The sequence below is a fragment of the Plectropomus leopardus genome, chromosome 7 (assembly GCF_026936395.1).
Source record: "Plectropomus leopardus strain MGB_pleo_1.0 chromosome 7, ASM2693639v1, whole genome shotgun sequence".
In the NCBI taxonomy this organism is placed as follows: domain Eukaryota; kingdom Metazoa; phylum Chordata; class Actinopteri; order Perciformes; family Serranidae; genus Plectropomus; species Plectropomus leopardus.
Window position 1 is genome coordinate 16,703,768 of NC_142182.1, and position 23,241 is coordinate 16,727,008.

Below are 23,241 nucleotides of genomic sequence, written 5' to 3' on the forward strand. Positions count from 1 at the left end.
CCTTTTCTCTTTCATTGTTGTCCTGTCTCTTCCCTCCTCTTTCTTTTCTTCTACAACCTTTCCTACACACTGCGAACCTCTTTACCTGTCTCCGATTTGTTTGTTTACACTCAACTTGAACACAACAACAAAACCACCACATGCAACACACTCATTTAGCCAGGAACCTTCAGATCCAACAAGTCCTGCAGCCTGTGGATCCCCAGGCCATTCCAGGTTTGGTGAGAACACACCTGGACTCTGAGGGAGACAAGGAGGTCCAGCCGGCCTCAGCCTCCCAACTCTCCCAACCCTCTGAGCTCACGCAGCCCTCCTCCACAGGTAACCCACCCCAGAGGAGCTGAACACCTGGGAGGGCTCACAGGGTTAAGGATCAGGGCGTCTCATTTCACCAGTGTGGCTGCTGCTGTTCTGTTTTGTATGTCTGTGTCTGCAACAGGAGGAGCCACCTCCCCCAAACTAACCCACCTGTTGTTTATAATAATTTGATTTGTACATTTTTTGTCTCATTGCTTTTTTTTCCCTTGGAATGTCTAATTTTGTGTTCAATCTTTTAATTTGTTATTCAGAGTCGCTGTCGGTCCTCTGGGGTGAACGTTCTTCAACCGCATCCCAGTGCACCTCATAACCTCCCCACTTGTCAATTCCTTTTTGATTTTGTTCCGCTTTGTTCTCTTGTGTTCTGCTATGTTCGTTCTCATGTGTCTAATTACTTTACTGTTATTTTCCTGCCACCTATCCCTCGTTGTTCTGTATCATCTGGTTTGAATGTAGCCCCCGCCCACACATCCGCCCGACACGAGGCTGTGAGAGTCTGGTTGGAGTCCATGTCTGGAGGTAGCACAGACTTAAAAGGGATCACAGCATCCCGCCTTAGACTCATACTCTATCTGTCTCTCGGCTGGCCTTTACCTGGAGCATGCACAAACACGAACAGAGACCAGTAAAAACTCACAAGCATGCATGCTGTAAGGCTGTCGCTCTCAAGAGCTCTGCTCTCTTGGGCTCAGATCTCACTTCCCAACCTCTCATCCTACCCTTCCAACTTATAAATATGTATTTTCTAGGGCTGTCCTGAACACCAGTTTTTTGGCGTTAAAGCTTCAGTGAGACATGTCTGCGATTTATCAGTTTCAGTTAATGCACCTATAATAACTTATCAGTGCTGTGTCAGCATGCAGGTCAAAGTAGCATCAGCCATAATAGCTGGAGGAAAGAATACTTTGCAAGATGGTTGTGGTGTTACTCACAGTTTTCAGGTGATTTGGCAAGTTTGTTGTAGATTTCTGCAAGTTGTCTTTCACAAATCTGGCACTTGACTTTTTGAAGGGGTTATCCTGGCAAATTCGAAACTATTCCAAACGCTTGACTTTTTCGACATCTTGCTGGTGTATCTGTAAGTCTGCTATTTGTGGTTTGTTTCAGTAGTGTTAGACTGCTGGTGACTGATATTAGACAAGAGCGAGTCAGCGCACAAAACTATCACAAAGTTTTAATGTCCTTGTCTGAGAATAACTAATAATATATGCAGGATTTCCATGTGTGCTGCTTTCAAATCATTGAAAGTTATGGAGTTTTATAGTGAATCGTTACAGCAATATTTCAGCTCTGCAGCTGACGACGTAACATAGCTGTAATATGTGTTGATGTGCGGCACATTTCCTTTACTATCACGTTTACCATAATTTTTCAGACATCAATTACCAAAGATCGAATCTTTTAAACATTCGGGTCAGCCCTAGTATTTTCCCTTTACTCACACACTATACTGTACTGCGATGTAATATATTCCAGAGACAGAAGAGCCATCAAGGCTTGAAAACACTCAACACTGCAGTGTTTCTTGCCCTGGTGGGTAATGTGTGAAATATTTCATCTGTAATCCACCATTACTGTTATTACTTTCATGGACTAACACCTTCATGGCACTTGTACTTGCACAAAGTTTAGATATTGAGGCTGTTGAGGTATCATATCAACTTTCCAATAGCTTGACTTTATGTTATGAGAGTCCTACACATATATTTAAATTCATAGGCAGGGTCATTATGGTTTAAAGCCTAGTGAAGATCTTCTTGTTCTCAGACCCACTAGAATCAGATGTTATTTCAGTATGTGCCTGTGCACCCACATGGACAAAGGCCTAAAGTGCATTTAGCAGAAGTGAAGGTTAATGTTGTAATATTATCCTAAATCTGCATGAAACTGTATAGGTTACACTCACAGTCTCTCCCACCTACTTTAGTTCAAATGAGGAGTTATTGCTCGTCACTTAACCAATGTCATTAACATTTTTGGTTTCTGCTTTTGCTTGGTTTAAATGTCATCCACTTGCACATTTAAAAAAATGGATAGCTGCATGTGTCTATTCACTAATGCTACTCTGTGCTCAACCCTTTGTTCATATTTATTGACTTGACATGTATGATTTAGTTTTGTGGGCACAACTAATGTTTGATTTTCTTGCCAGAAAACTTTTCCTAAAGCTGTCCTCAGTAAAAAAAAAAGGATTTTGGTTTTTGAAGCCTTTTCATCCTTTTTTCAACCTTTAATTTTCCAGCCCACTCTTCAAAACTGCTTTTGATAGATTTTTTCATTAAGCAATCTTTGAACTCCGGTGCTCTCTTTTTTTAAAAAGAAAAAACATTTAGCCTGAAGCGAGAATTTTTGAGAACAGTTCATTTAAGGTTAGGAAGTTGAAAAAAAGTTCTCGCTCTGTTATTATCTGCAGTGAGAGAGTGTTAGTTGACTAACTTTTTGACATTTTTTTGTCATGCCAGGGCCCTGTGAAGATGAAGATCTGGAAGCAGAAGCAGACAGTCCAGATATAGAGCCCGGTACAGAGATGGATCAGGGTGAGCGGTCAAAATAAGACAAATAATGATGAAGCCATCAGTTCACAAAGAACTGGGCTCTGTTACAATAAAAGAATATAAATAATTAAACTTCTAAAGCGGTGTAAAAGTTAAAATTTTCAAAATGTTTAAATTCCAGATGACATCCCTTCAGATGCAGAAGCCGAGGCACGTTTACATCAGCCAGAGCGTCCTGAAGTACTCACTGAGGAAGACAAGGAATCAGAAAGTCTGAGAATGGCCTCTAGTATTGGTACATGTCTCTAATATTCCTCTAAATTGATCACAAATATTTTTAAACTTAAAAAACTTATTTTTGTAATTTTTGCATTCAGAACCATCCAGCACCAGCCCTGTGCAGAAAGAAGATGTTGTTCTTTCCCCATTGAAACCATCTCCAGAGCCCGAATTACAGGTGAGCTAATTCCATGCTTAACAAAGTGAACTTATGTGACGTCAATTTTGACTAAATCCTAATCTTCTTTTTTTTTCTCCCAGTTAACTCTGCTTAAGTCTCCTGGCGCACACTTTTTCCCAGAACCATTCATACCTGAGGAAAAAAAGCCTGAGAGGACGACTCCATCTCCCACTGCAGCCATCAAGAGCCCGCTGTCTCCTTCACCTGCTCCACTCAAGGAACCATCTCCTGTCCCGTCTCCAACTCTTGCTGCTGAGGCTTCTCCTGTCAATGTCCCAGCCTCATCTCCCCTCACTTCTCTCACCAAATCACCCATCAGCTCTCCAGTCAAGCCAGACAATGAGTCACCTGTGAGATCACCCATCATATCCCCCGTCAAGTCACCTGTCAGCTCCCCAATCCGCTCTCAGCCCACTCCACTACCAGAGACTCGCACGCCTATATCTCCTGTCTACCCTCAGCGATCTATTTGCCCTCTCACAGGCAACCCCCTCTCCCCAATCTGTGCACAGCCTTTGCCCTGCCAGGAACCCTCGTCACCTCTTTCCTCTGACTCTCCCGTCAGAACTCAGCCTGTCCCCGCCGTCACTTCGACACCCATGACCAAAACAGACAAAGACACGCCTGAGCACTCGACTTCCATAGATTCCTCAAAGGAGGAAACTCCGTCTAAAAAGACAGATATCATTGAGGAATTTTGGTTAAAGAGTGCTGAGATCAGGAAGAGCCTCGGTCTGTCTCCATTGGACCGCAGTAGTAAAATCTTAGAGAAGAGTGTCATCACAGCTCCAGTGCAAGATCCTATCCCTGTCAAGACCCAGACTCCAGATGTGCCGGAGGAACAGAAACCTGCCTTTACAGGCCGTGCTGTCATCCGCAGACTGAACATCACTCTGGAGGGTCAGGTCATTACCCCAATTGCTCCTGTGGAGCCCAAGAGTAATGGCTCGGACAAGAGGGACCTCAGCAGCAGCTCTGGCTTGGGGTTGAACGGGAGCATGGCCACGAGCCAGACGGCAAACAGTGACAGCTACAACACGTCCGACTCCACCATGCTCACCCCGCCCTCCAGCCCACCACCACCTGTGCCTGCTAATCAGTCTCCAGCTGTGCTCAGGCAGCAGAGACACCAGGTGTCCTGGAGCAACGGAACAGATAAACCTCCACCTGAGCGTGCCAAAGAGCCAGAAAAAATCAAGAGTCCCATTCCTGCACCGAGGACCCAGCTGAGCCCCGTGTCTGCACCCAAACCCGCACCGAGGAAAGTCTCCTCACCTCAGGCAGAACCAGAAACAACTCCAGTGGTTGTGATGAGGGAGAAGAGGAGGCCAAGGCCGCAGGAGGTGAGGAAATCATTTGTTGAGACGGTGGAGGAGATTCCGTTTGCAGATGACGTGGAGGAGACCTACGATGAGCGGACACCAGAAACGAGCATAAACAGGTACTATACTCCACCCACCAGCAAGCCCAGCAAGGACAGACCTCCCCTGCATCTGGCTCTAGCAATGGAAAACGGTAAACCTAATATCCCTGTTAGCCAAGTCTTAAAGACCCAGCGGGCAACTCAATTCTCCCCAGAGGCCAAGGAGATCGCTGAGGAGAGAATGAAGGCTAGAGAAAAGTCCATCAAGAGCCAGGCTCTGAAGGATGCCATGGCCAAGCAGTTAAATAAGATGAAAGAATCCGATATAGAAAAGGGTGCCTCACCCAAAGTGGCCTGGACTGTCACCCCAGATACTGCGGGAAAAAGTAAAAAGTCAGCCGTCTCTCCGAAGACTTCAGCCGTGAAAGCTCTGGAGTCGAAGAAGGCGGAGGCTCTTCCTGAGCGTTTCTTCAGCAGCAACAAGAGTTTGGACAGCTCGGTGGCTTCGTCAGACGGCTCCTCATCAAGTAAGAGCAAGAAACGAAGTTCCCTCTTCTCGCCACGCAAGAATAAGAAGGAGAAAAAAGCCAAGAACGACACCAGCAGGCTCTCCGGGACAGAAGAGACACCGCCCAAACACAAGTCGCTGTGGAAGGCTGTCTTCTCAGGGTACAAGAAGGACAAAAAGAAGAAGGATGATAAATCGTGTCCGAGCACACCATCCTCAAGCTCCACCACTCAGGACTCTGGGAAGAAGAAAGTGTCTCCTCCTGGGAGATCATCGGGTAAGATAGGTCAAGCAGTGTTTGACTATGATTCTTTGTAATATTTCTAATTATTATTCTAATATTACTAACTACTTACTTCTGTCTTTTTTTTTTTTTTTTTACAGATTTGAAATCCCGCAGAAACTTGAGCTTCTCTGAGGACTCAGACCTTTCCTGTGATGATGTTCTGGAGAGGTCGTCCCAGAAGTCAAAGGCAGATGTAAGTAACAGTGGATGCAGTTAGACATGTCACGCTTTCATCATGAGGTATTTAGACATGTATAGCCTTGCAAAGCCACACTGAGCTCATTTAAGAGAAGAAATTTTTGTTTGCAAAACATCAGCTGACGATCAGCGGAGATCAGAGCCAGACCGCTCTTGAAAGTTCTTAAGATTTTGGTCCTGGTGTTATAGATAAAGTGAAGCATGAATTCTCATGCTTTATTATATCACACATTTTGTCTGTGATTTATTTTTGGAAAATCATACAGTGCACCCTCATTTTTTCTAGTTTGGAAATTGGAAGCAAAAACCAATGATTCTCAGGTGATGTGCTCATCCTGTTAAGTGTAAAGCACAACAACGCAAGCATGCTTATCCCTGCCAGATATGCCTGTTAAACCTTTCCAGACCTGAGTGATAGAAGCATAATCTGCGGACAGGTTAAGCGAGGCTCGATGTCACATCTATTGCATCCATTTCTATTTTACCTCCTTTAAAAAAAACATTCTCCTTTAAATAATTTCTTCCACTTCCCCAGCAGCACACGGACATCTTTGACCTAGTATCAGGCATGCAGAAGGAAGCGATTAAGGAGGAGAAACTGGAGAAGGAGAGAAGGAGGGAGTTAAAGCAAAGAAAGAGGGTGAAAGGAAGGCTTAAAGAAAGAGAGCGGGAGAAAGAGGTTGATCGAGAAAAGGAGAAAGACAATGAGGAGGTATTGTGCAGCAGGGGGTTAAATGATTTTGAATTTCATCTAAATGCAATTTTGCAAGTAGGCAAATAAATCATATATTATAATCTTTCAACATTAAGGTAACAAAGCTTGAATGTGGCCTTTAGATTGACCTGAAATTCATATTTAATACTATTCATCTCTTTTTAAAGTGGTGTTAGATGTAAGAATGTTTACTTTTTTGCCCTAAGGTTATCTCAGAGCAAAAAACACAGTTTCAAGGTCTTCAGCACCACATTGTCACATGTTACATGCATGTTTAAATGATTAGTCAAAACAAAAAGTAAAATAATGATAAGATACATTTTTTAAGAAGACTGGAGTCATTACGCATGCAGGTGGCATATAATGACTACACAATACCCACATTTCTGTCATATGAGTTCTTTTATTTGAACCCATTTGCATTCATTGTGTCAGGCTGAAATTCAGAAACAATTGTCTCCACTGCTGCTCAGTCTGTGTGTGCGTGTTTTTGGTGGTTTAGATAGACGCAGTCGAGTTCAGGGCCAGAGGCATGAATTCATTAACCGCTGTAAAAGCATTTTTAAAAAAGCTCTTTGTTTTCTTCATTTTGATGACATCTATGAAGATTTGACATTTTGTTAGTCTTCAATAATATTGATCTAAATTTGGACTTTGTGCAGCTCTAGTAATGGGTTAAAGCTGTGCCATGCCTGCCAGGCCTTGCATAATTCAATAAGAGCCCACAGGAATCAAGTAGACTAGTCTCTAGTGACTTTTGTGGTATTTCATAGTTTTTCAGATCTGTGAATGTATTGATATATTCCCTTAGAGATCACTGTAGATATAGTATTGAAAATAATAGAGCTGTCTCACTGCTTTATGGTAGGACAAGTTTCTAAAAATCCAAAATCTGTTCTATTAACAATGTGATTTGTAATTGATGTTTTGTTTAACTAATTTCTGATTAACGTAGATGTATATAATGTCACTGCACCGTGCCATTTTTGTGTTGGTGTGGGATATTAACATTGCCTGTTTTTGATTGTACCAGCTAAATTATTACTTTTTTTGTTTTATTTTGACCAACTTAACATAATCATTAACCCATTTAATCATATCATCTGTATCATGTTTGTTTCCTCCCTTTTTTTTTTGTTTTGTCTTCCCCAAGTCTGTTTATGTCCCTCACGCACTGGCGTTCAAGAGATCGTACGCCACAAAGGTAGTATTACATACATTCCCATTGATTACCCCCACCACCCCCGACCCCCATACCCCTCAGCGCATGTGCCAGTTTACTGTCATAACACCTCTGGCCTAAAACTAACCGTCCTCTCTGGATGCATGTGATAAGTCGGGCTGCAGCGCCCGCTCACTCACTGCTGGATCTCCACTCTGTTACAACGTGACTTTTCCAAAATTGCTCACTTTTCTTGGTCACAATGATACCTCTGCATTTCTTGATATCAGGGTTGGTTCCTCTCTGACTGGTATGATATTAACCTGCCTATCTGTCACTGTGGTATTCTTTCACTCCAGTCTGGATACTGGAATAACCTTGATGTTCTACTTCAGTGCTGTTTTCTCTTGCTCCTGATACATGCCAGCTTTTTATGTCCTCACAAGTCCACTAAAACGAGAAAGACCCCTGCTTATTTACTCACTATATTATTGCCTTTTACTATGGAAGATTTCATAATTTGAAGGACTGTAAATGTGAGAGAAATGTGTTACCTTGAAATTGCAATTGAAAGGATGCGAAAAGCCTGTAGATAGTGTTAACTGTGTAGTGAAGGTTTAAATATTCTGAGATAGATTTTATTGTTGCTAGTCGAGTTTGTCCCTGACCTTCTACAAGACCCAATCAGAGTTTCCCCCCTCCTCTCCTGTTGAGCTTTTCTGAAGGGCCAGGGCTCCATGGAGTCAACTCCACATATTAGCAGCTTGTGAGTGAGACCTCTCTGACCCGTGTTTTTTTGTCATTACACCAGAAAACCTACACGGAGGAGGAGCTGAATGCTAAGCTGACACGGAGGGTCCAGAAAGCAGCACGACGACAAGCCAAGCAGGAGGAACTCAAGAGGCTGCACAGAGCTCAGGTAGCTGACCTTTTCTGATCCTCTGACTTTCCCTCCATCCCCACTGTGAGGTGGGCAGTTGTGGTTTTGAGTGAAATGTCTGTGCAACTATTGGATAAATTGCTATGAAATTTGGTACAGACACTCATATTTTCCTCTTGATTAATATGTTTTTCGTTTACCAGAATTTTCATTTGGCACCATCACTGGGACAACATTTCAGTCTTTCCAATACATTAGTTTACGACAAAATACTTGACATCAGCCTTAAAGCTGTAGTTGCTAACTTAGTTGGTCAATCGTTTTTTGTCATATTTGCTGAAACTGTCACCATACCCACATGTAAGTACATGAGATGGATAGTCTATGAAAAAAATCATGTTCCTCTGCTTCCTCGTAGTGCTTCTAATGGCATTTGCAAGAATCCACCTTACGAGTACAAATACAGCCAAACAGTAAAATTAACCAATGACTTGTGACTTGCTGTCAAACAGGGCAATGGTAATCAAATATGAATTAAGATTCTGTTACTGCATTACCTTCCTCTGGCCTCAAATGTTTTTAGAAACATATTAAAGTGAATTGTTTAGCTTTAAAATGAGAAAAGCAGATGAGAAGGTTTTTGACCTGGCTGCCATGTATAAAACAATAGAGCAAAAACCAAGCACTGTCCAAACGTTCTCATTTAAATATATTTCTAAAAATATTTGAGGTGATTAAGAAGGCAATGCATTAACACAATCTTGATTCATATTTGATCAGCACCGACAGTTTGACTGCAGTTCACAGGCATTGACAAGATTGACAGCTCCGTTAGAGACTCCTCAGCTCTGATTGGTTGTTATCCTTCAGTCTGGTAGATGGACACAAAGGCCATGAAATAACAGTATCAGCAAATATGACAAAAAGTTGCTTTCATAAAAGTCATGTGTGGAACTGTTTGCTTTACTATGTAGTTAGTGATGATTAATAAATAGCCGCAAGCTTACATACTAAACTAAGATAGTAACCATACATGCATGTTTTCATCAAACCATCATTCATGTCGAACATGTCAAACAATGTAAAAATTAAGTGGGTTAGTTGTATGTCTGTAGTGTTAGTAGCATACAAGAGATAGGCTACATTAGTACTGTTGTCACTGTTACCCAGTGTTGTCCTGTTTTATTTGTTTTTAACCTACCATATGGTCAATCTAATGTGACTCAGCCCTCCTTGGAGGGCGGCCAAATTCATCCTTCGGTTAGGAAATCCACTTTGATTGATGTTGTTACTCTGCAGTCAGGCTTCCAGTCCACTGACTCAGCACTAAGCCAAGGCTAAAGTCTCTGCTCCAGGAGCTGCGGTTAGCTGGCCTAAAAGTGGCTATTTGCAGAACCCAAGCCATGCTTCTTGTTTAGCTTCTCTTGCTGTGCGACACTGATAAAGTTCGGCACTGACAGAGGAAGTGAGTGGAAGTCCCAAGTGAAAATAAATAAATAAATTGAGCTGTTTCTGTTCATTTGATTAATTGTTCTGCCTTTGTATCTCTTAATTTAGGTTACACCAGCTAATCAAATCATATACAATCAGAATCAGCTCAAATATCATTTAAATGGACCTCATCTCAAGCATCTACTGTAAAATACATACCACTAAAGTAAGATACCAAAGGCAATTTTCCTTTTCACCAAAGGGGTCTCTGTGAGTTTAACTTGCCAACAGATCACGTGAAGACATGCAAACTCATTTGAACTAGTTTGAACTGGTTATGGGTCACTTGAGGACATCATATTTACTTTATGAGTATTTCTGGCCGATGATGGCCAGAAATACTGTGTTTTTGTAGTCAGTATCTGTGATGACAGAGAATAACTCTCATAAATAAATATTTTAACCACTGGAAATGAAAATATGAAATGATTCTTTTTACAATGGCTATGCTACTTTGGTTAAGCTTAAAAATAGAAAAGGGAATATGTCCTCAGTATTTAAGGGGACCTAGTTTGTTTTTCTTTATTTACTGTCATATATGTATAATTTTACACAATGTCAGATGTATATATTGATTAATAACCACAATTTCAAATAATGAGGTATATCTATGTAAAAGTAAGGAGGTTTTTTTTCCTAATTTGGATATGGTCATCTGCTCCAGGCACGCTACTGCAAGTGTTTACATTGCGTAGCCTACACTTCTACATGTAGCTACATGCTAATGTGAAGGAAAAAAGTTTTTTATGTTAATGATGTTGTTAATTTCTCCTGATTTTGGACCATATTCCCATTTGGACATGTCTGATTGTGTTTAGCAGCTTTTATTTGTGATATTTCATTGTAGAAAGTGCAGCTATACTCTTACAGTAAATCCCTGGGTGCAAGTACACTGCTATGATGTTGTTAAATTCTCCCAAATTTTCGGATGGTATTCCTGCTGGAACATGGTCCATTGTGTTTAAAAGCATTTATTGGCCATTTTTTCCCAGTAGAGAATATAAACTTTATATATACTCTGTTACAATATATACTCCCTTACAGTTATTCCTCTACTGGAACGATAATGCAGGGCAACAGTGCTTAATTTGTAAAGTAGGAGGTCCCAGAACATGCTTATTTGTCCAAAACAGGCCAAAAAACATCCATAGAGCCCTTAGCCTCTCAGCCTCCTTTCCCCTGTGTCTTTACTCATCACGTCTCTGGCAGTTCTATGTACTATGTCCATTTGCAATCCATGACCTCACAGGGCTCTCCACACTGTCGATCTGCCAAAATGACTTTGGCCTGCTTCAGGTCCGACTGGCTGGATAGTTTGAGGAAATTCAACAAACTTGATTATATTTTTGCTATTTTACCAATTCCCTACTTGCCACTGAGGGCAGGCTATCTTAAATTCAAACCGCAATTTCAAATCACAACATCAGCTCCCTTGAGATGTCTCTCAAGATCTGATTTAAAATGCATCTAAAATAGGTAAACAAGGGATTTTGTGCGACTTCAGTGGGAAATAAAAACTAATAAGACAGGTAACATTAAATATTAGACAAAAATGTATATACTCATTTTCGTAGTGACACGGGAGGTGCCAAATCCAATTTAATAGGTTCTGGTCCCAACATGGGAGGTGCCGGATCCTGTTATGGCAGGATCTGGTAAAAATTGTGCAGATATGGAAAACTCTGAAACACTGACCTGTCAGAGCATGCTGGTCTTGTTTGGGATGGAACCTCAAGAGACAGGTGCTAAACAGAGGTGTCTCAGATAGAGAGATAGAGCAAAGCATGTAAAACATGGTTGTGGGGTGGGTTTAACTATGAACCTGAAAATAAGCATATTTGGTCCCCTTCAATACCAGTGTATTTTTCTCTCATAGCATTAGTGTTTAAAAAATAGTTAGAGGTAACGGTAGTGGACTTTTGTAGCTGCTGCTTTACACGGCTCTGTGGCCTTGGCCTCAATAACAGAAGCCTTAACAAGAGTTACTCATTGACAGGTCCTTCACCTCTTTTGAGACTTGCTGCTGATCCGTTGATTGTGATTGAGTGCTCTCTACCGGGAAGTGATTTCAGTTGAAATGTTCTGTGTCAAAAGGCCAAGCACTTCAGCTGCCCTAAGCAGTATTTGTAAATGGAAAGCTGAGTTTAAATATGGACATTACGGTTGCAGCCCTCTCAGGTGTCGTAAGTGGCTGCACCCCCCTACAATTGCGCTCCCATTCACTGACACTCACATAACTAGTGAGAGTGTGGTGTTGGCCGAAGAGCAGAGAACTATGAAATATTAAACGTTTTTGGTGAAATTCATGAAATAATATTTGCCCAACAGAACAGGCTCACGTACTTGTAGACATCAATACAGTTCCAATTAGCAGTGTTCCCGCTGTGCTTTGAGCCATTTATTTTTAATGAGTGTAAACTGTTGCATCAGTTGAATGTTAGAAGTAACCTCTGCAGCCACCTCCCTTAGAAACCTGCGACACAAATTTTGGATGGTGGATGTTATTATTCTGTACACCCATGTGAGATAACTCAACTTGGCTGTAATGCACTGTGTTTATGTAGTTTTGCTTTTCATTAATTACTTTATCCTGCTTGTTTGTTCAGATCATCCAGAGACAGTTGGAGCAGGTGGAGGAGAAGCAGCGGCAGCTGGAGGAGAGGGGCGTCGCTGTGGAGAAAGCTTTGAGAGGAGAAGCAGGTAACGATTTGTCACTTATATGTTCATACATTTTTTTTTTAGATCAATCTGGCCATCCCATGTGGCACGGCGTGTCAGTATACTACTGCAGATAGATGTAATGCCCTCATTTAGTAAACTTCAGGGTGTAGTAAGTTTCATAACACATATAACTCTCCTATTATTAACATTTTATGAGTGATTTACTCTATGTGAGGCAATTAAATCTTGTTTTTGTGTCAGCGCTGGCTATATGAGACCATGTTTTATCTTTATATGAGTTCAGCCTTTTCTAGAGCTCTAAAGGGAATAATAGTAATATCGATGATTGGGATGATGTAACCAAGAAGGTGCATTATCTCAGAAAAGCTGTCCCTCTGCGATCATTAACATTGTGTTAAAATTACTGTCTGTGTTTACAATTGTCTAGTCCTACTGAAGCATATTCCAGTACGTAGATTTATGTGCAGGAAGACATATTTGTTTCTCCAAAGTAATAAACCTAAATTGGTCTTGACAAGGGACTATCACAGACAATATATTTCCGAGAATACATTATTTGTTAGCGGGCAGTGCAGTTCATTATTTGGTGCAGTTTATAAGTGTGAAGCATTGATAGTGCTCAGTGGCAATAACACATTATCTACGTGACGTGAGTTTTGTATGCGAATAAGGCTCAGAGGTTGTCCTTTGTAGAGCTGACAGTGTATTCCATCCTAATTTACTTAATGGTGATGGCAACGGTAACTTTTATCATGCAAATGCATGCTCATAAATTTGGCCATTTTCCCACCAAACTAAATAACTATTTACTTTTCCCATCAGCTGTGTGTCCAGTTAATTGTTTGAGTATGTTTTAACTTGTTTACTACTCTACTCTCTTAAAGGATTGTATAAAGGTACTTATACATTACCCAAACAGCACAAAAGAAGATCAGGTATTAGATTTACTGTAGTTTTTCCTTTTTGTATTAATGACATGTGACACTGTTATGTAGGCTTCATCTGTGGTGACACACTGCAACAGTTCTCCATCTCTGAACATTGTCGATCTCTGTCCGTCCATAACGTGTCCGCCATCGTCAGTCCGATGCTGCATGCGATCAGGAGAATGTGTGTCCCCGACATAGATTTGTGTTTGCTCATTCTGGATGTGTTTTTGTCTCCTTCACTGCCTCTCAATGAGGAGAGTTTCTGTACTCTGATCAAGACTCAGATCACGTTACATTTTTATTATAAAAGCAATCAGAATGTAAGAAATCAAATATGAATTGGTTTTGCAGGCTGACAACTTCTTTATTAGACTATTTTCTGCAAATGTTTGCTGTGGCTGAGTGACTTGATACAGACGTTTGCTGAAATCTTATCTATTATATTATTTTTTTTTTTTACTGTAGTAACATCAATCCAGAGTTGTTTGTGACTTTGTCTGTTGTACTCAAAGATCACACTAAACACTCAGCTGCTCTTTCAGTCTAAAATAATTAAGTATTCAATCATTAAATTGTTGTAATCAAACATTGGTGCACATGGATTGATACATAACTGGAGAGAATTAGAGCTGTTCTTGCTGTTTTAACCAACTACAACATTGCCAAATTAAATGAAAGCAATACAAAAATATGTTGCCCTCGACATATCGGCGCACATTACAAGAGGCTTTGTGTGATATTAAGCAGACTGAGCCAGTAAACAGCAATACAGCAAATCTATGTTGTAGCCTCTTATTATTTTTGGAAAATGCCATGTAGCAATGCTCAACCTGACTTGCATTATGCACTGTGGTGAGTACTGACGGACTCTCTTTGTTCTGAGTGACGCTGCAGTGTGTGCGTGTGTGCGTGTGTGTGTGTGTGTGTCTTTGTGTGCAAGAACATGCATGACTTGCTGTTGTTGGAGAATTTTCTGTGTGTTTGTGTGCCCAGTTTGGGGCTGTGTGAAATAACTCCTATCTCTAATATATCCCTGTCATTGTAGACTATTGGGGAGATTCTAATTACAGTGAAATCCTGGACTTGCATCTGGGCGGTATGTATTTCATATCTGTCGCTTTAAACTAACCTAATGGCTAACCCAATCTGTCTTCCTCCCCCTCTTTTTGTTTCGACTTGAGCTTTGTACCCCTCCCATCTTCCTTGATTGGCTGATTGGCTGGCTGGCTGACTGGCTGGCTGGCTTTTTAGCCTCATTGCAATACTTTATGCTCCTATATCTCCCTCCCCCTCCCCCCTTACTCGGTTTCTAGTTCAGACACTCTTTACATCAAACAGAGATCAGACACTTGGTCTCATGCTGTCCTCTTAAGATCATCTTTGATCTCTATAAACCCATGAATGATGAATAAATGAATGAATAAGTAACTTTTGTCACTCCTCAGCACATAGACAGTGTGATACAAACTGCAGCAGAGACACAATCGGGGACATATAGCAGAGTCAGAAATACAAACAGCAATAAATATTCTTACATTCAAAATAAATATGTGGTCCCCTTCAGCACAGTCAACAAAACAAACAAACAAACAAACAAACAAACAAAAAAAAACCCATAAAAAAGTAAATAATGCACTGACTGTTGACGGTGCAATTTCACGCTAAATATACAGAACATGCTCTTTAAAGACATCCTCCTTGTATAATTCACAGTAACACTTTGTGAGCATGAATGAATCTGTCTCACAAGACACCATGGTAAATTCCTGACAGTTAGTATTACTATTTCAAATTTAAACTATCGCAAAAACGTCAATGAAAACATTTTGGAGAGGCAGGGACAGCTTGATTATTTAAAGAGTAGGCATGCAGCAGGCAAACCCAGTGATGCTACTGGTCCTTTGTCCTCATCTACAGTGACATAGACACTTCATAGGCATTTCATAGACAGACTGCTTATGCACGGATTTAAAACAAAATTTGGTGAAAAGATTTCAATGTGTTTCAGTACTTTTTGGAACATTTTCAGCACATTTTAACAATGCTGCAGAAAAACTGACACCTAAGATAATTTTGCTCGCTCTTATTATATGAAATTTTCACACTATTTCACCTCAATTTGCCAGGTAATATTAGCGTAAAATCTGTCTTCCAAAATCATTAAAAGTAGCAGCATAATAGTTATAATGCTGTAAAAGTACTTTTCTGATTCTGATTTAAAGTTTTAAACTGCTGATATTCTGCATATTACTTCCAATATTGATCCTTCCAGCAAGTACATTGTGCAGATTAAAGCTTGATATAGTTTATTCCTCTGTGCCATAAAATATAAAAATGTCAATGTAGCACACTGTTGCACAAGGTGAACACAGACACTGTAGATTATTTTGAGTCAATCACATAGCCTATCCTGATGCCAAATGAGTATTATTCCGCAGCTGAAAATAGTCCCTGCCAAGTGCTCTGTTTGCTTTTGTTTTAGTAATGTTTGGTTAAAACTAACTACAGGAGACACATAAAAATATCCTAGATGACGAAGAAGCACATGAACACACAAAAGAGATACATGTTGCAGTATGCACACATTTAGGAACACAGAACCCTCCTCACACACACACACACACACTATGAAAGTATTGTATAACCCCTCCTGAACTGACTCATACTAAACTGCTGGCATGGCTCTTAGCTTCCCCTCAGAGCTCTGCGCTGCTGTAGTTCTGCCCTCTAGTCCCAGCAATGGCTCCCCTGACTTTCTCATACCTGCTCAGTTGCATAACTCCCCGAGTGTGTGTGTGTGTGTGTGTGTGTGTGTGTGTGTGTGTGTGTGTGTGTGTGTGTGTGTGTGTGTGTATAGTGTGTGCTAATAGGCAGTGTTGCAACCACTGACCCGTAGCATCTGTGTCTAAAACTGTGATTGACCAACAGTAACAGTGTCCACCATATCTGGGTGAGACGTCTTGTGTTATCTGTTGTTATCTTGTCGACTGCGGCCTTGTTTGAATATGAGCAGAATGCATCTTTTCCTCCTCAGGCCTGTTGTGAAATCAGCAGGCTGTGTGTGCTTTATAGTCATTCAGTGTCAGTGAAGAGGAGTGAGGAAAAAAGGTGCATTTCCGCATATTAGAGCAAGGCCTACGCTTTTCTGTTGGTTTTGTCCTGCTGGTTGTCGTCACTCATCAGACAGGAGATTATGTGGAGTTTTGACATAAAGATGAATACATATTTTCCAACTGAGCTGGCTTACAAGGGTACTTTCAGGGTCATGATGTTTCATCAGCTCCTCTCATGTAGTGTATGAATACTAAAAATAGGTGGTATCTCATTTTGAATCTTTGCATCTGGAAATGGTGAAACGAATGTGTTATGGAGAATTCTACTTCTGTCTTGCCACGTTTAATGGTGTGATGGGAAACTGTGGCGTTTTGACTGAACACCAGGCTGTGAGGTGGATACTTGCTTTATGAGCATGGTTGTATTCGAGCCCTGCAGGGGAGAACCAAACTAAAGCCAGGATCAATGTGTCTGAATCTGATAAGTTATATATTTTTCCTTATAATTTTTATCATCTCTTTTAACGATTTTACAATTAAGAATTTACTGAGCGTAAAGTTCCAACGATGCATTTCATAACTATATTTGCATGATTTGGCAGAGCCATAAAAATTTTATTAGGACTCCAATCTGTGCAAAATAGATTTTCTAAACTGCAGTTTTTTCCTCAACAGATTTTTATTTTTTCTCTGTGATAGTCCCTTGAAGGCATTTTACTCTCCTTGCTCCTTTACCCATCAGCCTGGGAACACTTTGTCTGCCTCCCATATGTGTCCTGTAATGGCCCATATGTCTGTGTCAATATCAGATATGTTTCCCCCAGCTAACTGCACATTCTCCCTGAATCCTCTTCACTTCACACATACTCCGTAGTCTTAATTTTGGGGGTTTATTAAGGTCTGTGATCTACCTCAGTTAAGTGGTGCATATCAGAAAAAGTCCTAATTTGCACTTCAAAAGTAGCTCCACTTCAAAAGTCGCCACGCTGGCAACAAATTGAGCTGGCTGGTCTAAACATTCAAGTAGTGTTTACAAGGAGACGCTGAAACATCTTTAAAGAACAAGCAATTATCTGTGTCTGTGAAGGAGATGGAGCTCCTGGTGATCAGTAATGGCTCTAATAATGGGATTAAATCATTCTGTGTGCTGGGATAAACACTGGCCATATTTGTAGGCTCTTCCCGTTTTATAACTGACACGGGGTGCTGATGCCTAACTGAAGATTATCTGGAGAACCACAGATGAAAGATCAAACGGGGGGATTATTTTCCCTTTCTGTGCTACAAGTTTTCTGTCTTCTCCTGTTTCCGTTTCCTATTTTTATCCCTTTTTTTCATCCCTTACACCACACAGCTGATCTCTCCCACCTCCTCTCTCTAGGTGATATGTCCTCTCCCTACCACAGTGCTCCTGCCTTTTTTTTGATTTTCTCCTCAATTTTCTTTCTCCTTCATCACACCCCTCTTTCCCCTCCTCACTCTTCTCTTTCCCCCTCCACCCACGCTCTGTGTCCTCTCCTCTTTTTCTCTCTCTGTAACGTTGCTCTTTCTCCTACATTATCTCCACCACTCTTTATCTCCCGCCCACCCGTGCGCCCGTCTACGTCACTCCCTCACGCTCTTTCCCCTCTTGTCTTGTGGAAGTTGAGCCCTTTGTGGGGATGCCACGCCGAAGACCTCTCTCCTTCTGCCCCTGCTGTTCCCCTGAAGGTAACGTAACCTCGCCGCCTCCGCTGACGGTTGTGGCGGGTTACCATGGCAACTGTAAGGATCTCCAGAACCGGGCTGCCCCCCTTGGGCCCCTCCCCATCACCCTCCCAACCGGTCCTCCTCCTTTTCCAGTTCTCACTGTTCGTGTGCAATCAGGCTCAGTAGATTTCCCCACAATGTTTCCAAAAATCAGAGAAATATTGAGACATTTATTAAAAGGAATTAGATTTTAAATGCTGAAGAAAGCTCCAATTATACATTTCATTATAATTTGATCACTGTGTTAGAATGTCTGCTGTTACAGGTAATGGTCAGTTGGTCTTTTTTTTTTTTTTTTTTGACCACTATGACAATAGACCGAGGTATTTAATGTAGATTGTCATCTTCCCCAAACAGAGTGAGGAGCAGGACAGAAACTTTAACCCTTTGAAACCTGGAGAGACATCACTTTTTGTACTGCTTTCAGATGCCTTTCACAAGTATTTAAACCTTTTCACCCTGACAGCTTGGTTTGACTTAATTCATAAACATGGGAAAAAAGACAATTAGCAACTTGACAGGAAATATTGAAAAAAATGAAAAAGTAAAAAAATTAAATTTTTTTTAAAGTTAACATGTCTAGTACTTGCTGTGTAATACTTGCATTCTGTAGGTATTCATGCCAAAAAAAAACACTAAATATATATATAGATGTGTAAAAAAATGCCCCCAGTGTGTAAAGGCCTTTACACTTTTTCTTTTGGCATCATCCAAAATGTCTAAGGGGTATATTAAAGCTCATACTTGAATATAATTGTTTCATCTGAACTGAGATATCCAAAACTTGACATGCCTACTGTGCAGCGTTGCCAGATAGGGCTACTTATTGTTTAATTAGGCTTTTAAATGTTACACACAGTGACTGATAACTGATGGCTTTCAAAACCAAATGTCATTTCAGTTTATTTCAACCGGGTTGAAACTTATTTTCTTATTTAACTGTTATTCTTCATAGATCTGTGATCAAAGACTTGTCAAAGCTGCACACATAATTAAAGAATTTCATATTTAATATTTATTTTAACCAGAATAAAAGTGTCATCCTTGTTACTGAGTAACTGTCACAACAAAAAAATCTTCTCCAAAATAAAAATGATCAATACTGGACTATTTTTATGACAATTGAACTACTTTTGAGCCATTTGCTGTTTGAGGGTCAGTTGCAGCTCACCAACACATGATAGAAAATCCGGTTTAAGCAGCATAATTCATACTATTGGATACGCTGTATGTTTTACTGGTAATACACACAAGCATAGTGTCTCAGAAAGTCCAATACTAGGGAAAAAGATCCTCTATCTACCTCCATTCACACAAAGGGGAAACTACTCTGCTGCAATGTGTCTTTATTCAACAGCATGGGTTCTGTTTTCTGTTTAGCTAAGATTAATGGTAAAGCTGCATTCTGCAGTAGTTTTTAGGAATTCTGCCTGGTATCCCTTGACTAAACGTTAAGAATGATGTAATCATAAAATGATAACAAAACTGGGCTGTGAACACCTGAGACGTTGCTGGCTTGCAGGCAAGTTTGTGGTTCATGGAGTGAGAAACTTGCATGGTTTGATGATTTGTTATAAATATTCAAGTCTTACACAAAACAAGTCCTAAAAAATTAATGGATCATCTGGTTTGTTTCCGTATCTAACACCTGTCGGTGAGAAACTTTGCCTGAGCTTCTAATCCGTTTCCAGACACATGCTTTTGTGTTTGTGCGAGATCTGGTGTTTTGTTCTTGTATTACCTTGTACCGGTGGCTCTCCTTTGTGTTTGGAGCCTTGGGCTGAGGGGTGGTGATGGTGGAACTGGTTGAAATAGTCTGAGACGAATTAAACAAAGATTTGTAGGACAGGTTTGAAAGCTCAGCCTTGCTTTTAGGATTCCTCCTTTGTCTCCACATGTATTCCTCTCCAGTGTGAGCAGCTCTACTCCAGCTTTCTCTCTGTCCCTTGTCTGTTAATTAGCAAAAGCCAGCCCCCGAGACCACAACCATGCGATTTATGTGTGTACAATGTTTTTCCTTTTCGTTTTGCAAGAGCCTCCGCTTCCCCAGCTAAGTATGTCACGCTGCATCGAGGTTCGCCTTCCGGTGTTTCATTGAAACCGCTTGGCTCCACCTGCTGCAGTCAGATAAATGAAAAGGATGCATCGTCCTGGCAGCAGACCTTTCTAAGCATGCCATGTAGACTGGTCTTCTGTGCGTACAGTGGGACTGCAGAAGAAGTGTGCTGCATGATGCAACTGGCACCGAACATGCTTTACCCTGAGGCAGACTTAATAGAGGAGTGTGAGCTCTCTATTGGTCTCAGTGATAAGTCATCCCATGTACATTTGACCTTGTAATTGAATATGTAAAGACAGCAGAATAATTCATGCATTTTTTTTCCATCCTTAAACTGTTCAGCATGAATGGGATGTAAAAGGATTTTCTTACTGCTTGTGGGTCAATATATGGGCAGGGGAGGGTGAAGAATTTCTATTGGATCCCTGGGTTTACTTCTCTGTAATGTTTTTGCTACTGATTGGTGTGTTTGTGTTTTTTCTTACTACCATCCCACTATGAAAAAACAAACTGATAGGAGGAGGTAGTTACTCCCAAAGAGCAGCTACATCTGACACTAAGTCCAAACTGGGTAACACAAACTCTCAACTTAACAACAACAGGTATTGTCTGTTTATGTGTGTGTGTGTGTGTGTGGGTAGGTGGGTTGTATGTGTATGTATGAACTTACAAAAGTTGAAACCTGTAGCTCCACGCCATCTTTAAGTATGGCGTGACTGACCACGTTGGTATCGAGTCCATCCTTCCACCTCACCACCCGCCCCCCCCCCCAGTGAGGACATCCTGGCTTGGCTGTCATTGCATTGCCTGTGTCAGTCCTTGTCTGTGAGACATCAGTGTCATCTCTCAGCCATCTGGTGTCTTACTCCCACTCTGTGCTTCCCTCCTCCTTCCAGGCATGGGCAAGAAAGACGATCCCAAGCTAATGCAAGAGTGGTTCAAGCTGGTGCAGGAGAAAAATGCCCTGGTCCGCTATGAGTCAGAACTCATGATATTGTAAGTACATTACTTGACTTTTGAGATGGATAAGCTAATCGATGATCTGATTCATCTGAGGGGATTTTCATTTTCAGGATCCATAGATTAGTTGTGCATTAATGTCAACTCTTGTATTAACCAAGCAGCTAGTTAGAAATGTCTTCTTTATATATACTATATATCAAGTTGTCCATAGTCATAAAATTGGTCATGGTCATGACCGGCCTTACATCATCATTAAGGCTGCGCCCCCTTCTTGGGGAAAAAAAAAGTCGTCACACGAGTAGAGAAACAGGAAAATGCTGAAAAGCTAATGTGTAGTGGGTAAACCGAGGCTTTCACACTGAGATTTGATGCACACAAGATGCTGAATATTTACTGTTAGTGTAGTAAATAACTAAATAATGCTGTTGAGGGCTGGGAAATTAGAAAAAAATTAATTCACAATCTTTTTTATATTCTAGGGTTGACAATTAGCGCTTTCATTAAATATTTATAAAGTTAGATATGAATAAATAATCATCAGTAATGTGGAATTTATGACTCAGTGGGTAAAGGCAAATACTACTACAACTACAACTACTACTACTACTACTACTACTACTACTGCTACTATTGATAATAATAATAATATTTTTAGAAAATGACTTTATTGTAATGCAGCCTTAAAAAAAGGAAAAGAAACCATATTATGATTACCAAAATCTAAGATAATATCTAGTCTCATATCACAATATGAGATATAATATACAGTTTTTACGGATGGATAGCCAACGTAAGCTCCAGTGTGATGCTGCTGCAGCACAGTGACACAGTAAAAAAGCATCAGACTGCCATCTCCTATTAAATTTCAGCCTGTAGATCAAACAGTTGGCTATCAACAAGTTGGTTATTTACAGGCAACACTTAGCCTAATAATACCACCACCACCACCACCAGGTATTGTGATGCAAAACTCTAACATGTATAGATTTCCAGATAATCAATGTCCAGCCACTGTGTTGGGCCAATGATCCACTTTAATGGGGAAAGCTTGAAGGAACATAACGCTCATCAGTCTTAATTTAACAAGGTACTGTGAACACTCAGGCTCCGGCAAGGTAGCAAAATGATTATCAGACATGCCCATAAATAAATGTTTGTTTAACAAGAAATACATACATACAAAGAAGTCTAAATTATAATCCAAACACATCAAATTGCATTGACATCTATAGGATCTTTGGTTTTCTATAAACCCCCCCACAAAGGAGGCATGGCCTTGATGTTTTGCAAAATGTCCGTACGTGCTGGTTTGGTTTATTGGCATATGCAACAAGTTGGCAGTAGGAATGTCTAAAGAGTGAGTTAATCTAGCAAGCGCTATATAATAATACCATGGCTATAAATTGGTAAACAAACAAGACTAGGGATTTATAGTCACACATAACTGTTCTGTCTTGGATTATCATTCATCACCTGCAGAAGTACTTTGTCAGGCTCAGCTCTGCATTGTGCAATGGAAATTCGGAGGTCAATTTTAGAAATATCTTCCCGTGAACTCAAGTCTTTGTCAAGAGGAAAATATTACCTGCGAAAGGCCCTACAGGGACATGTCAAGGGATTGCCCAATTAATGGGGATTGATTCTTTGGACCTCGTTGTCTGCAATAGTTGTTGCAATGAAAGGACCAATGAACAATATTGTCATCCCTAAAAATATAATCCAACATTTAATACCTGCGATAAATTTTCCTGATGATGTAATAATATTCCATCATTTAAGCACAAGGCAATTATAACCTAACAAAGTATACACAAGATAAAATAACACTGAATTATAACCCTCTTATTTTTATGATTATTATTATTACATCATGAGTTTAAAAAGGTTTTTAGCCCTTATGAAGTCATAATCATTTTTCAATATTATGTTG

At 40.6% G+C, this 23,241-nt stretch overlaps 1 protein-coding gene across 23 annotated transcripts in view; it reads left to right on the forward strand.

The window, feature by feature from the left end:
• mical3a (microtubule associated monooxygenase, calponin and LIM domain containing 3a) overlaps positions 1–23,241 on the forward strand; it is a 107,076-nt gene that overhangs the window by 81,152 nt on the left and 2,683 nt on the right. For 10 of the 23 annotated variants that reach the window (XM_088080056.1, XM_088080058.1, XM_088080063.1 and 7 more), the window contains 14 exons: positions 160–321; positions 775–837; positions 2,781–2,855; positions 2,995–3,108; positions 3,191–3,270; positions 3,354–5,421; positions 5,529–5,623; positions 6,164–6,340; positions 7,497–7,547; positions 8,317–8,424; positions 12,483–12,576; positions 13,443–13,493; positions 14,533–14,583; positions 21,245–21,344. In XM_088080056.1, coding sequence (XP_087936182.1) covers positions 160–321; positions 775–837; positions 2,781–2,855; positions 2,995–3,108; positions 3,191–3,270; positions 3,354–5,421; positions 5,529–5,623; positions 6,164–6,340; positions 7,497–7,547; positions 8,317–8,424; positions 12,483–12,576; positions 13,443–13,493; positions 14,533–14,583; positions 21,245–21,344 — 3,289 coding nt within the window. Of the gene's footprint in view, positions 1–159; positions 322–774; positions 838–2,780; positions 2,856–2,994; positions 3,109–3,190; positions 3,271–3,353; positions 5,422–5,528; positions 5,624–6,163; positions 6,341–7,496; positions 7,548–8,316; positions 8,425–12,482; positions 12,577–13,442; positions 13,494–14,532; positions 14,584–18,184; positions 18,251–21,244; positions 21,345–23,241 lie in introns of all 23 variants that reach the window. The other 13 variants (XM_088080078.1, XM_088080065.1, XM_088080069.1 and 10 more) reach the window with 11 other exon arrangements.